A 14,689-nucleotide genomic window follows, 5' to 3' on the forward strand; every position below is an offset into this window, starting at 1 on the left:
AAAAAAACTAAAATAGCCTTTTCCTTCTGTTGTTGTGGCATCTCATTCCATGACCCAAAAAATAACTAAAACACCTTAAGATCTCACCTAATACTAAGAACTACAAAATCCACATAAAATACAACATAAGCATGCATACGAAAAAAAAAACATATTATAAACCCCCTAGAAAGTTCACAGGCTTAGCTTAATAAAGTTTACAAAGGAAAAACATGAAATATTTGCCAATCATTGGATAACCTAAGGAAGTGGTATTTTTCAATCATTAGATAACCTAAGGTAGCTGCAGTACCTTTTGGCCTTGGCATAAAAATTAATGACTTAGGGATGTGTCGTGTTGGAATCGTGGGCATAATATTGATATTGTCCTCTTTGGATGTCCAGCAATCCTTCAAGAATTTGTCACCTTAAGTTGGGTTTTTCTCAATTCGAATTCAAAACTTTCTACTTATAAGTCCTTGCCACAACTTCGGTACCATTTGATCTTGGTGGACACAAAGGCTTGATTAGGAATACAAGAATTCACAGAATTATCTTGTAAGCAAAATTACAACATCTTATGAGTGAAAAATGAGATATCTTCTCTAAACAACTTTGTTTTATTATCAAAATAATATATTTTTTAGTTAAGCTCTTTTAGCAAATGCAAGTCGTATTCAAGTAGTAATAGTTCGGGAGTTTGGGCTAGGTCCACATAAAAGTCTCTTTTAGAAATTACAAGATTATAAATATTTAACCAAAAACAAAAGGATATTTAAGTTTTAAACTATAATTATCTATATATTTCTAAATTCTAATTAGTGCGAAATATATAAAATAAATGTAATTGAAAGAGATATCGAAATAAAAGATGTTGTGGTTAAGATATCTACTCTCGGAGTCATACTATAATTAATTTTTACTTGATTTTATTACTCAATTGGAGTCCACACGTTATGGAGTTTTCCACATGAGAGTTTAAAATTTAAATCCAATAATATATTTTATGATATTATATTTACTTGATGACTTTAAAACTTATATAGATTCAAGTATTCATTATGTCAATTTATATGTCTACACCAAATTATGGTGAAACTAAGCAAATATTTGTGCATTCCTTACCTATAATAAATAAAGACTCCTACTTTAAATATATGATTGCAAAACAAATGAATAAAATACATATATTAATGAGAAAAATAATAATTCACGATAATCCAAGTCAAGAGTATGAGATGTGTTTGACACATTTGAAGGCAATATTGATTCTGTGGTTGTTTCTATGGCTGATTCTTACGGAACAAGTAAGGTCACTTTTTATAGTTGAAGACATTAAATTACATCAACACTCTTATGGAATTATTTTCCTATGTTGTTTTTTAGCTTTACTTTATAGAAAAGTGGTTAGACTATAACTCTTATGTAAACAAAACTTATGTTGTATATAACTTAAGTTTTGTAGGTTAAAGTGAATCGTGAGACCTAGAGTTTGAAGGAGAACAAATTTTTTCAAGTTAGGAATGTGTATGTGTGCAGTGTTTTTGTAAGTAATCAAGAGAGTCTCTTGAGTCGCAAAACTAAACTTTCGAGGGGTAAGCTTAGTGGGAAAGTGATCCAATTTTTGTATAACGATAAGGTACCTAAAGTGGTCAGAGTTAGACCGATGTTAGAACATAAATTATTAGCTATACTGTGAAAAAGATAGTGGATTATTGCTTTGGGCAAAACTCCATAAACTGAGGTTGAACTATGTAAACAATCTCATTGTTCATCTTTACCCTTTCACATTTGTAATTTCGAAACTAATTACTAATCCAAGACTAAAATATTCAGAGGGTTCTTCGAACAAAATAGAAAATATATTACAAAACTAAAAGTATAAAAAAATAAAATAAAAAGTTACATATAATTTGAATTTATCATTGTACTTAGAATTGTATAATGTATAATTGTAATTTGTTAGCAAAGTTGTTTTTTTTTTCTTCAAATTCAAAGAATTATTCTCTCTTTATACATAGATCATCAATTCAGCATTGGAAAAAGAGCTCATATCGTTTTATCGACATGGGTGTTTTATATCGAAAAGATATTTTGTTTTGAAAATATTTCTATATATATTTACTAGTGATTAAAATTAAAAATACCTTAAAATATAAGTAATTAAATTGCAGTGATTTTATTAAAACGCTCTAAAAATTGTGTAAACAATTAGATAATTTACCCTTTCTATTATTTGAAAATCTCTTTATCGCTTCTTCATCAATCTTTCAAGTTTTTTTTTCTCAAAATCTTTTAGTTCCACTCTTTCCTTTTTAGATTTTCTTTCTTTAAATAATCAAGTATTTTCTTTTATAGTTTTATTAAGTTTCTCTCAGCATCACATATGCTTTCATCTCACTTATAGCTACTATTCTTTTTATTTTCATTTTTCTTTGGTTAGGTGATTGGATTACATAAAATTGGACTAAAATATATATAAGAAGTAAAAAGAAAAATTATTAAAATATGTTTGAATAAGTTTTTAAACGATTCAAACGATTTGGTTTTAGTTTAATAACGATTTTGAGCGATTCAATTAAAAATATTCAACATCTTTACTCGCATTATTGATTAACTATTCCTAATTCAGTTAGTCTAATCCCAACAACAACCCTTTTAATTTCACTGAATTCAAAATAAAAATTATATTAATAAATATTCATTAAATTGATTAATTTATTTAATTCATAAATGGTGAGAATTAAATTTGTTTTAAATTAATTTAATAAAATATATAAATATTGAAGATTAAATTTATTATTATATTAATATAAAATATACCACATTAACTTTTCGTTAACAATTTAACGAAGGATGTCCAAAATATCAAATATTGAAAATACTAATGATAATTTTTTTTTATAATTAGATGATGAAAATAAAAGCACCCTAATAATTAAATTATTACCTGTAATATTCTTTATCCTAAAATAATTCTTTTACAGCCAAGCAGGCCCAACCCAAACTCTACGATTCATCGTCCCCAAAAATTAAAAATTGAACGGTTTCTTCATTTCCCCCCATTTTTGTTTTTCAAACTCTCCCGATCTTATCCTGAAGAGGGGGAAAAGTAAAGCTATGGAGAAAAGGCTCCGCTCCTCCCTGAAGTCCTCGGCAGAGGACTTCCTCTCATACGCCGTCAAACTATCCCTTAAATCTTCAAAATCAGCTCTCAAAACTCTCGTCCACTCCATTCCTCCTTCTTCCCCTCTCTCATCCACTCTCCCGCCTTGTCTTCACCTCTCTATCTCCAACTCAATTCTCTCCTTCCAAAACGGACCAACCCACCCTGAAGCTGACTCCTCCCGTTCCCCGCCCGCCAAACGCTCCCGCCGCTCGACCCGAAGCTCCAACCCTGGAGACAACCAACCAAACAACAATAGCGAAACCCTCCGCGTTCTCGCTTATATCACCGGCTTATGCGTTTCGCATCCCCGGAACACGTTTCAACACTCCGAGTTAATCCCATCCATCCGTTCCTTGCACGATAGCATCATCCTTTTCGAGTCGGATCCGGGTTTATCTTACGAAATAGCGTGTTTATGTGAAGATTGGTGGAAACAGAACTTACCAGAAAAGGACACCCTCATTTCGCAAACGTTGCCCTTTTTGCTCTCGAAGTCGTTAACTTTGAAGAAAAAAGTGGATGTTCACAAAGTTTATTCGCTCCGCGAGGCCTTCAATTCCTTCGATTTTGAAGACGAAAGCATCGAAGATCTGAAGCTGTTATTAATCCGATGTGTCATCGAGCCTTTGTATTTGAAATCGGATGAAGGAAAGAGATTCGTGGCGTTTACATTTGGGTTAAGTTTGCAGTTTTTGAAGGAATGTTTGGCGATGATTAAAGCACAGATTCCGTTTGGTAGGAAATCCATGTTGGAAGCTTACGGAGAGATCGTGTTTAAGGGATGGAAAGGGGTTGAAGGAGAATTGAAAAGGGAAATTGAAGCCGGGTTCTTGATGGGTTTAGTTGAAGGAGCCATACATGCAAGATCGAAAGGTTTGGGAAGTAGTATTAGAAGGGTTTTAGGCGGCTTTATTAATCAGAGAACAGTTGATGGAGTTGAGAAGTTGCTTTTTAGACTAGCTGAGCCTGTGATTTTCCGTTCTTTACAGGCAGGTGATCCTAGTGCTTTTTTTTTAATGCTTTGTTTACTGATTTTGTGTTCATATATTTTGGATACAACATTAATATGGCATTTTCTTAGTTTCTTTTTTTGTTGAAAGAATTAGAGAGACTGAAAAAGGAAGTTTGGTTAAGAAAGCAAATAAACTCTTTTGAAGAATGTAGAATCAAGGTTTTGATTCTAAGAAATAAGCTACATGAATTTTCCCCCCTCATATAAAATAGTTCTGTTTAAATTGGGGTTATATTTAGTTACAATTTGCAAATATTCTTGCCACAAGTTTCATGGAGGCAAAAACCTTTTTGGATCAGATATCTTTGCCCTGTCAACTAGGATAACTTCTGGTTTGTAACTTGACATATTTCTAGTCTGGTATTGGGTGTTTTGGATGACATCTATTTAATCGAGCTGCGTGGTCCTTGAACAGGTTACAAATTCAAATGTTCGCCAAAATGCATTGCATTTACTTCTAGACTTGTTCCCTTTTGAAGACCCTGATTCCACTAAAGAGGCTAAAGATACATTGCTGGATAGACAGTTTTTTTTGTTGGAGAGATTGATCATGGATGATTGTCCTGACGTGAGAGTTATTGCTGTAGAAGGTTGTTTTCGCATTCTCCATTTGTTTTGGGAAGTAATACCTCCACCTACCATTACAAAGATGATCACAAAAATTTTTGATGAAATGGCATTTGACGCTTGCCATGAAGTTAGGCTTTCCACATTGAATGGCATTATATATTTGCTTGGCAATCCACAGTCTCATGAAATTCTTAAAGTGCTTCTGCCAAGACTGGGGCATCTGATGTTAGATAATGTTCTTTCAGTAAGAGTTGCTATGGTAGATCTCCTTCTTCTTTTAAAGGACATTCGAACTTTCCAATTTAATAAGGTATAAAGTACATTTCACATCTAATTTTGCATCAGCAGTGCTTTAATTCCTTTCTCTTAGGGTGGGTGTTGATGTTGTTCATTTTTCTATTTTTGAAGGTGATTGGTTTAGAAGTCTTGTTGAATAAACTTGCAAGTGACCAATCTCCGGTTGCTCAGAAAATTATAAGACTGCTTATGCCATCATACTTTCCTGCAAGACTAGACGTTGAGGAGGCATGCGATCGCTGTGTCACACTTATGAAACGGTCTCCACTTGCTGGAGCTAGGTTTTGTGAGTTTGCTTTATCAGAAGGAGCATCTCCTAAATCTATGATGGAACTTGTCAAGGTTTTCATCAGCTTACTGTTGTCAAATGCTAAACTTGAAGAACCGGTGGTTGAGGGTTTACTGGTTGCATCAGCCAATCTTTGCAGGAGCCTAGCAAATGAGCGAAATCAGCAGGATGTCCTTAAAGAGTTGTTTTCTGGTGAAAGAGTTAAGCGTTTATTAGCTGTTGCATCGACTGCTCATGCTAGGTCTACTGTTTTTGACATGTTATCCACCACTGCTTCAGATGATGTAGCTGGGCTCCTTGGAGATTGCATGAGCCTAATCACTGATTGTAGTGATTTATCCGAAAATTCGGAAAAACAGGCTGAAGTGAGGTCTGCCCACAAATTATTGATATCATGTCATGCCTTTGATAATATGTTTGAGGCTCAAACAAGGCTCTTGCAAAAAACTGCCTATCGTTGCCATATTAAATTTGACACACAAGCACCAAAACAGAATGTTTCTCCTGCAAAAAGAAAGAAATCAAAGTCTTCATCAAAAACTTCTGTTAAATGGAAACATGTTGGAGGAAAAAAGTCATCCAATTTCAAGGATGATTATTCAGTTGCTGTTGGAGTATCGTGGCAGATAAAAGATATGCTTTCTTCCGAGGATGCTCGGAAAGCTATGATGGGTTCTCAAGCTTTGGAACTGCCATTCCTTGCTTTAAAGGTTATCTCTGAGGTCAGCATTGTCCAATGTGAGTATTATGAGTATATGGATCCATATCCAGTTTTGGCATATACAGCTCTTGCTCTGTATATGGCTGTTCAAAATGCTACCACTGAATCTGGTACAAAGAAGGATGATCGGATCAACTCCTCAGGTTTAATTTCAAAGGCAAGTTACGATGTTGACTTTTCTTTAACTTCAATGCTCATTTCAAAATTCCTTTCTCTTTGCTTTACAGAGTTATAGCTGGTGATTTGATCTTATTTTTAATTCTTCTACAGTAGGATTTGTCAAATCTTAAATGAACTAGAGGATTCCTTTGCATTGTGTATTTGTGTTGGATTTTGTAAATCAGGCTACATTGTTATGGTTTTGACCTGGTTGAAGTTTGTTACTAGGATTAAATATTTGGACCTGCTACCACCTGTTTCTCTTTGATATTTAATGCTATAAATATCTTATACATAAAAAAAAAATATTATGGTTCTAAGTAAAATGTCACTGATGGGCTGAGTGCTTATCTTTTTCGTTAAACTTCTGACAGGCAATGCTAGACCAGGTATTGGATCACCTGCTTGATTGTACAGATAAGCTGTTTGAGGCAGGTGACTCGGAAAAGAATGGTAAATCACTTCAAAAATCTAAGCAGGACAACAGCAAGAGCGCCACACGTCTTGGGCAGAAACGGAGAGAACCTCAAATAGATGCCTCTAGCTCTAATACCGATGGTAAGAGATTAGGAAGAAGGCATGTGGACATATTACCCAAAGTTAGATGCATAAGCATTCATATCAAAGCATTTAGTGTGGATATAGACAGAAGTGCTTTTAGTAATACGTTCCTAAAATCTAAATGATTATAATCCATTTGGGAATTTGTATATGTAGCGGTGGGTTTAGACTTGGATTTAGAAATAAGTATATTGTTTGGAAATCCACTGGTATTAACTTCTATGTCTGGACTAGGAGAGACGCCTAACACAAAAATCTAGATTAGGAGTGATCTGTTGTATTAACTTCCATTTCTGAAGGCGTCATTGTGGTTCCTTGTTTGTCAAGTTGTTTGAATTCTCATGCAAGCTTTTTATGACTTTTTTATAAAGAAAATGGCTGTAAAAATAGTAGGTTATGACTGAATGCATTGGTTTTGTTTATTCATGTAGGATCTGCCTACGCCAAACAAAAACAGACATCAAAGAAGGTGAAGATGTTCACAACAGTTCTCAAGTTCATCATTGATTCTATTGCAATGGGTTTTGCTTCTCGTAACCATACTAGGTGCTTGAGGTTTACATCATCATACGTTCAATACATCATCTCTTGCTTAAGGCAGCTATCTAAAGATAAATCCCAGTTGAAGGAAGAGAAATCAAAGGAATGCTTTATGTGTGTGAAGAGCTCTTTCAGCTATGCATTTAAGTTACTGAATCTAGTCCATAATGCTGCCACTGAAGCTTCACCTGCACCAGTGGAGTCCTTTTATCTAGCCAATGATTTGCTTGATCTGATCATCTCAGGTGAATTGTTTTTGGGTTCTACTTATGCTGCTCAACTTGTTGCAGCAGCAAAGCCTTGGCTCCCTGATTTGATTCTGGCACTAGGTTCTACAAGTATGCACGAGCGGAGCATAGAGAGACCATATTTGACTGCATTGGATCACATTAAGCTCCATTTTCCATCATGGCCCCTAATTTTGGCAAAGATCGAGCTTGCTGAAATGAGTGAACATGATGATCTGGAAGAGGATGATAGAGTTTCTGAACCAGAATTCACCGAGTTCAAGAAACTCATGGGAATTATCATTTCATTGTTAAAGGGAAATCGCAGCATACTGGATGCAGTTGGCGTTATCTTCTTGGCAACCTCAGTTGTTGGGCTAGATAGGAAGGACTTTTGTCTGCTACTTGGACTGCTAAACTTTATTTGTCTGAAGTTGATTGGACAAGAAGACCGCGAATGGCGTGGACTTGACATGATGCTGGTTTCTCTGCCGGACATGTATCCTCGTATGGAGCGAGAGATCGAAGAACAAGATGAAGAAGATGAAAGCCATGATAGGTTAACTAACGCCAGAGCATTGCTTGAACCTGTTTGGTTCTATCATGTTTATGAAACCCAAAGGTTTTCAGAGGTCGAATAATAGATGAAATACATAGTAATGTCTCTTGGTAATAAGGGCAGCTTTTGAAAATTTTAGAATTTTATTGAAGAGTGCCTTTATTAAGTTTTAAAATTAATTAATTACTATTTATAATAATATTATATTAAACATTATATTTAGAATTGAATTGATGATTGAATCAGTTAAGTTATTAATTTTGATTCAGTTATCATTTCAGTTTTAATTAAATAAATTATTTAAAAATTATAAAAATAAAAAATCATAGAATCAGATTTTTTTTTTTTGTTTCAGATTTAATTGGTTTAGGGTAATTTATTTTAAAATCGGTTCATTCTTTTGTTTGATCAATATTTCCAGCACATAGTTAATGAAAGATTAAAAATTTTGTGAGTATGATCTAAAGTATGACATGTAGTTATCTTGTATAGTAATAAATATATATATATGAAGAGAATCAAACATAGGACAATCCTTTAATTTATTTGTAGAATTTAAAAACTACAGTTTGAGTAATAGTAAGTTGCCAACAATAAAAAATAATTTAAATGTAAAAGATATTAAAATGTGCAACATAATTAAGAAAAATATAAATATTTAGGTAGTGTTTAGAAAACCATTTAATAATTGGATTTGAGTATAATTAATTATATGTCTTATGAAAGGGAAAATTAGAGTAATTATATAAGTAATTACACCTAATTTAATTTTTTAAAACATATTTTTATACAATTTATAAAAATTATATTATAAGTGTGAACATGTATGAGTGTTTGGGATGTTTATAAAAAATATATATATTATAAATCCTAAAAGTATATTATGAAAATAATTTATATATTTTATAAAGTTATGAAAAAATATTATTTAAATCCTAACTCTTTTTTTTAATTTATGACAATTAAATCTATTATAAAAATAATTTACATATTATAAAAGTATTATAAAATATTTATTTATAAAAATTTATGAAAAAAAGTATTGATCTATTTTATTTATGTCTCAATGTTATATATTATAAAAATAATATACTTATTTATAAAAAATGTTATAACTTTTTATCATAATCTATTTACAAAAAATAACTTTTAAAGTTATGACAAAAATATGAGAATTACAATGAAAGATTTGAACAACTCATAAAAACATTTTTTTATAAATATTATATTATTTTTAACATAATTTACATATTATAAAATTAATATAATCTAGTAGATTTTTTTCTAATATTAAGTTTATATAAATTTTTATAATTGAAGCTATAGATTATTTGTTATTTAGACTTTGAATCTAAATAATATAAGGTCGATGCTAATTGTGCAAATAGAAAAGATTTTCTTGTACTATATCATGGGATATTATACCATTTAAAAGCATGGTGTCGAACACAAACACAATAGATAATTAAGTAAACTCTTTAATTTAAGATATTAAAGGTTTGAAATGTAGTTGAGAAAATATTTGTTATTTTTAAAAAAAATTTCTCATATCAACATCACTTTAGTATAATATAAAAAATAAAGATTAGATTATTTCAACATATTGCATATTTCATAACTTCAATCATAGGTTGAATTGAGATGATCTATACTTTGAAGAGTAAATAGAAGAAGAAGATATTAATAATCTTAATTATGGATATTCAAATTCAAATGATAACGAACTCGGTTAAGTATTAATAGATAATGATAAGGAGCGTATGTAAATATTAAAGAGAAAATAACCTAACAAATATGTATTAAAGCAATTAAAAAAATTACATACGATGTTTAAGCTGTAATATCAACTATTTTTTAGACTAATATAATACATGTGATGACTTTTTCAGAAATTATTTTTATCATAATAATAATTTTGTAAAATAAATAATATAATTTTAAAAATATAAATAATATAAGTGTGTAATGAGAATTTATATTATCAAATATGAAATAAGAAATTTAAAGAAATTGTAAACTAAATAAGAAATTTAAAGAAATTGTAAACTAAGTATAGCTTTGGGTGTTACTTTATATTGGATTTTATCTAATCATGTGTTTTATTTGTTTGATTGAATTAATTAGGTAGGCCCTTCAGATGATTATACTATTTTAATAATTATAATTATATTTTTTTTTGCAAAAGTCAATAAAATCAACGGTGAATAACACGCCAACTCTGAAAGGATCGCACCTAATAATCACATAATCTTTCTTTCTTTTTTTTTTTTTCTTTTTTGCAAATTTTGTGTTCATTTCCACCCATTATTTTTTCAAAAAAAGTTTGTCCAGTGCGATTCTGTTTAACCAAAATTGATTCTTTCTCTCCCAATTTGTGGGATCTTTTTCTTTGGCAGTGATGAGTAAGGGACCGGGACTGTTCGTCGATATCGGCAAGAGAGCCAAAGGTAACCAAATCCTCTTATCTTCTTCGTTCTCCACCTGCGATCTTTTTCTTTTATCGACTTTGGAATTTCTCCTTTTGCGTTTACTTATGTCGGTTATCTTCTCTCTCTTCTCCTTTTGAATGCTTAGATCTCTTGACCAAAGATTATACGTCGGATCAGAAGTTCACGGTTTCCACTTATACTGGCGCTGGAGTGGTATGCCAACGTCATTTCTTTTATTTGAATTTAACCAATGATTATATAGTCTGGATAGGTTATTCTTGGATGATATGCCGCTTTGCTTGCTTAGATCTTTTATCAACTGACTTTTGCTGTCGATTGAATAAGGTGCTCAGATGAATGCAAATATTAAAAAAAAAAGAAAATTGTGGTTTTTAGCAGATTTCTGTCTCATTTGTTTAAATTGCTTTAAATATTGAAAAGGAAATGAGAAAATGTAGAGGCATTTGAGAAGTTAAGGTTCTTGTTTTTTCCTCTTGTTTAGTTTTTTTACCCATTTAAAAGAAATATTTGTCTTTGAGGTGATTTCCCTGAATTTCTCAGGAACCAGCATTATCTTTGAATTCCAAGATTTGTTACTGGTTGTTGCTCTGAATTTATGCACATTTTGTATTTGATCTCAAGGTATTGTTGGGTGAAATTGATGTTATGTCTGACCAGTTGTTATGCTTTGAAAGGAATTAAGAGGGCATTTAATCTTGTGCTATGCTTTTCTACTTCTCTAGGTTTTTTTTTTTTTTGATGAGCTGCTTGATGTATCTGCTGAACCTTAATGTATTTTAGTTAACTTGGATCCTCGTGTTCTGACTATTATGGAACCATTAGAGGATATCTAGATTCTCTGAAACCAAAACATTCCACTGGTATTTATTGGCTAATTTCCTTTTTCCTTCAATTCAGGCCATCACATCAACTTCTCTAAAGAAAGGAGGACTTTCTACTGGGGATGTTGCTGCACTATACAAGTACAAGAACACTCAATTTGATGTCAAAGTTGATACCGACTCTAATGTAGGTTCTTACATCCTTGGTCTGGAAACTATTTGCCTAGTTGAGCCGAGAATCTCATTTTTTACATTGTTTGGACAGATATCGACGACGATGACATTCACTGATATTCTTCCCTCCACTAAGACTATTGCGTCATTCAAAGTGCCTGATTATAACTCTGGCAAGGTAGGAATTTACCTCTTATAAGCAGAAATTTTTCTCAGGATAATGAGTTTTGATGTTTGAAAATGGGAAGTTTCTATCTGCTATCTATTTTGCAGCTGGAGGTTCAGTATTTTCATCACCATGCAACCTTCACAACAACTATTGCTCTGTACAAGACGCCAGTTGTTGATGCCACAGCAACCATTGGCACACCTTCTATTGCTTTTGGAGCAGAGGCAGGTTATGATCCTACCAAAGGCAATTTTACAAAGTACACTGCTGGTATTAGTGTGACAAAACCAGATTCATGCGCTTCCATAATTCTGTAAGCTTTTATAAACTAAACCATGAATCGAATAGAAAGTAAGCACTTTCTAATCTTTTGGCACTAATTCCTTCCTCTCTTTTTATTTTTATTTTTTTATTTTATTTTTTAAATCCAGAGGAGACAAGGGAGACAGCATAAAAGCATCTTATGTGCATTATCTGGACAACCTGAAGAAGAGCGCTGCCGTGGGCGAGATCAGCAGAAAGTTTTCAACAAATGAGAACACGTTCACTGTTGGAGGGGCTTACGCTGTTGATCATCTCACACTGATTAAAGCTAAGCTCAACAATCATGGGAGGCTTGGAGCATTGCTGCAGCATGAAGTCATACCGAAGTCATTGTTGACGGTCTCTGGTGAGCTTGACACGAAGTCCTTGGACAAAAGTCCTCGCTTAGGATTGGCTTTTGCTCTGAAACCCTAATCAATTATTTGCAACCCAATGATGCTTTTAAAGATTTGATTACGATATTTTTTTGTGGTGATTTAAAATGGGGGTGTCAATAAGTTGCTCCACAGGCGATTAATATTCATTTCTAGGTTCGCATTTCCTGTGTATGGATGATTGATACTTTCGGCTTTCAATGATTCAGATATTGGAAGTTTTGATCCGATTTGAGCCATTTTGACATTGGCACATTTATGCCTCCTTGTATTGAGTATTTCTTTGATTTGGTAAATGCTTTATAGCTGCCTTGATTTGCTACCTTTGAATGATCTACAAACGCTTATTTGTTCCAGTTGCCTTCAAAGTTCCTCCATACACAGTCCCCTAAAGCTTACCGGCTACTACCTCGACCAAAAGAAATGGTGGATTTCGAGTTTCAAGCTCGGCTTTTCTCCAAGTGGTATCATCCCAATCCCATGGACAAATGGATTATCAATGAACACCCAATCTAATGTCGTTTTGGATGCAAATGAACCCTTTGAATCCCTATCCCAATGGAATGTCAATGCTTTTCAAGAGAAACAGCTCAACTCTGCATATCCATATCACAAGCCATTGAATGGATGGTAGGTAGTGATGTAGCATTTCAAAGAAACCACTCAATTTGGTGTAGTTGTTGAATAAAATGATTGATAAACAATACAAAAGCATTATGAAGACCAAAAATAGAATCTTTATAGCATTAGTTTCAGACAATGCTTAAACGTAGCAGATTCTTTGCACAGCCATTTCCATGTATTTAACATTATAAGTTCCATGCCTACGAATTTGATCATGCAACCAAATAAAATGAAAACAAAAATTGCAATATATAATAGCATTATCAAAGTCTACAAAATCCCAGATTCCTCATCCAATAACATGAAGATAAATACTATGAAAAATGATGTCCAATAGTTGCAAACTCCGTAAATTGTAACATAACAAAGCATATCATAGCAATGAAAAACAAGACAACCTTAATCAACACTCTGCATGATATCCTCGGCAGAGAACTTAGTACCCTTATCCTTATCAGCAGCAGCCCGTCCCTTAGCCTTACGGTCCAACAACGACTTCCGGTCCTTGTCCAGCCTCAGCTTGGTAATGACAACCTTGGATGGGTTAATCCCAACGTTGACGGTCGACCCGTTAACTTTCTCGCGGGTGATGCGCTCGATGTGGATCACCCATTTGCGACGGTAGACTTGAACAACTTTCCCTTCCCGGCCTTTGTAAGTCCCACGAACCACTTGGACCTCGTCGTCCTTGCGCACCGGTATGGACCGGACGTTGTACTTGGACCTCAAATCGGATGAGAGTGGGGCGCTCATCAACACACGGCGGACCGACGAGGGTGCCGTGAAATGGGCCTTGCGGCTCTTGCGACGAGAGGAGGAGACTCGTGGGTTGTACTTCATTTTTGCTGTAGGGAAAGGGGTTTGAATCCTCTTCGACTCGGCGACGGCCAACCTAAAGTTTGAGAAGTAGGGTATTGAGAGAATATATGGCGGTAACTAGGGTAAATTTAGGATTTGTTGGGCTTTAGGACTATTTTTCTGGGCCTTTTTGTGGGTTGTGGCCTAACTTGGATTTGGATTTTCCTTTTCCCTCTCCTATCTGATTAAGATTTTTTAAACCTAATATCGGTTTTGATATTTAATATATTTATGGTTTTTTAATTTTATTAATTCATTCAAAGCTATTAGATATTTATTTTGAATATATTAAAAAAACTAATAATTTATTAGCTTAGGTGCTATTTGATAGATGTTGGAAATTTTTAATATATTATTTAAAATTAAATGTAATCTATCAACAAGCATTTTGTGTAGTGATAATTGATAAGATATATTACATTTTCAAACGGGAATGTAAGTTTAAACCTTATAAACAATATTGTTAGAGGAGACAATATTAAATCTCGAGCAGAAATAGTAAAAAGAATGTAAAATATACAAAATATAATAATATATAATTAATTATACATAAGAAATATTTAAAATAAAATATATTATCAAATAAAACGCATTATAAATCTAAAATAAATATTATATTGAGAGTAATTGATGGTTTATGTTTCAATGAAAGTTTTTCTTTTTCTTTTTGGATAAATGAGAATGAAAAAGTAGATGTTAAGTAAACTTAAAGATTTTAAACGATAATATAGTCTTGAAATAGTAAAAGAATAAAATAGATATAATTAAATGCATTCTTATTTTTAATATTTTAAATTAAAAATACTATGTAA

At 32.7% G+C, this 14,689-nt stretch overlaps 3 protein-coding genes across 3 annotated transcripts; 2 read left to right on the forward strand and 1 right to left on the reverse strand.

Annotated features, from left to right (window-relative positions):
- The first annotated feature begins 2,965 nt into the window (after nt 1–2,965).
- LOC108470646 (uncharacterized) lies at nt 2,966–8,200 on the forward strand. The gene is made up of 5 exons (XM_017772023.2): nt 2,966–4,137; nt 4,576–5,040; nt 5,139–6,194; nt 6,571–6,754; nt 7,189–8,200. Exons 1-5 carry the CDS (start codon nt 3,100–3,102, stop codon nt 8,163–8,165), a joined length of 3,720 nt encoding a protein of 1,239 aa, XP_017627512.1. The 5' UTR covers nt 2,966–3,099; the 3' UTR covers nt 8,166–8,200.
- Nucleotides 8,201–10,273: 2,073 nt separating this feature from the next.
- Nucleotides 10,274–12,691, forward strand: LOC108474134 (mitochondrial outer membrane protein porin 2-like). The gene is made up of 6 exons (XM_017776055.2): nt 10,274–10,530; nt 10,658–10,725; nt 11,431–11,541; nt 11,620–11,706; nt 11,802–12,010; nt 12,129–12,691. The coding sequence occupies exons 1-6, from the start codon at nt 10,482–10,484 to the stop codon at nt 12,433–12,435; spliced, it is 831 nt and encodes a 276-aa protein (XP_017631544.1). The 5' UTR covers nt 10,274–10,481; the 3' UTR covers nt 12,436–12,691.
- Nucleotides 12,692–13,244: 553 nt separating this feature from the next.
- On the reverse strand, nt 13,245–14,055 carry LOC108474135 (60S ribosomal protein L26-1-like). Its single transcript, XM_017776056.2, has one exon. The coding sequence runs from the start codon at nt 13,857–13,859 to the stop codon at nt 13,419–13,421; it is 441 nt and encodes a 146-aa protein (XP_017631545.1). The 5' UTR covers nt 13,860–14,055; the 3' UTR covers nt 13,245–13,418.
- Nucleotides 14,056–14,689: the final 634 nt, after the last annotated feature.

The sequence above is a fragment of the Gossypium arboreum genome, chromosome 11 (assembly GCF_025698485.1).
Source record: "Gossypium arboreum isolate Shixiya-1 chromosome 11, ASM2569848v2, whole genome shotgun sequence".
NCBI classification, from domain to species: domain Eukaryota; kingdom Viridiplantae; phylum Streptophyta; class Magnoliopsida; order Malvales; family Malvaceae; genus Gossypium; species Gossypium arboreum.

Bases quoted from the DNA above. Each gene is read 5' to 3' on its own strand.
- LOC108474135 (XM_017776056.2), bottom strand. From the start codon at position 13,859: ATGAAGTACAACCCACGAGTCTCCTCCTCTCGTCGCAAGAGCCGCAAG.
- LOC108470646 (XM_017772023.2), top strand. From the start codon at position 3,100: ATGGAGAAAAGGCTCCGCTCCTCCCTGAAGTCCTCGGCAGAGGACTTC. The intron at 4,138-4,575 runs GCAGGTGATCCT...GTCCTTGAACAG, and splicing joins TGATTTTCCGTTCTTTACAG to GTTACAAATTCAAATGTTCG. The intron at 5,041-5,138 runs GTATAAAGTACA...CTATTTTTGAAG, and splicing joins GAACTTTCCAATTTAATAAG to GTGATTGGTTTAGAAGTCTT.
- LOC108474134 (XM_017776055.2), top strand. From the start codon at position 10,482: ATGAGTAAGGGACCGGGACTGTTCGTCGATATCGGCAAGAGAGCCAAA. The intron at 10,531-10,657 runs GTAACCAAATCC...TTGAATGCTTAG, and splicing joins TATCGGCAAGAGAGCCAAAG to ATCTCTTGACCAAAGATTAT. The intron at 11,542-11,619 runs GTAGGTTCTTAC...TTGTTTGGACAG, and splicing joins AAGTTGATACCGACTCTAAT to ATATCGACGACGATGACATT.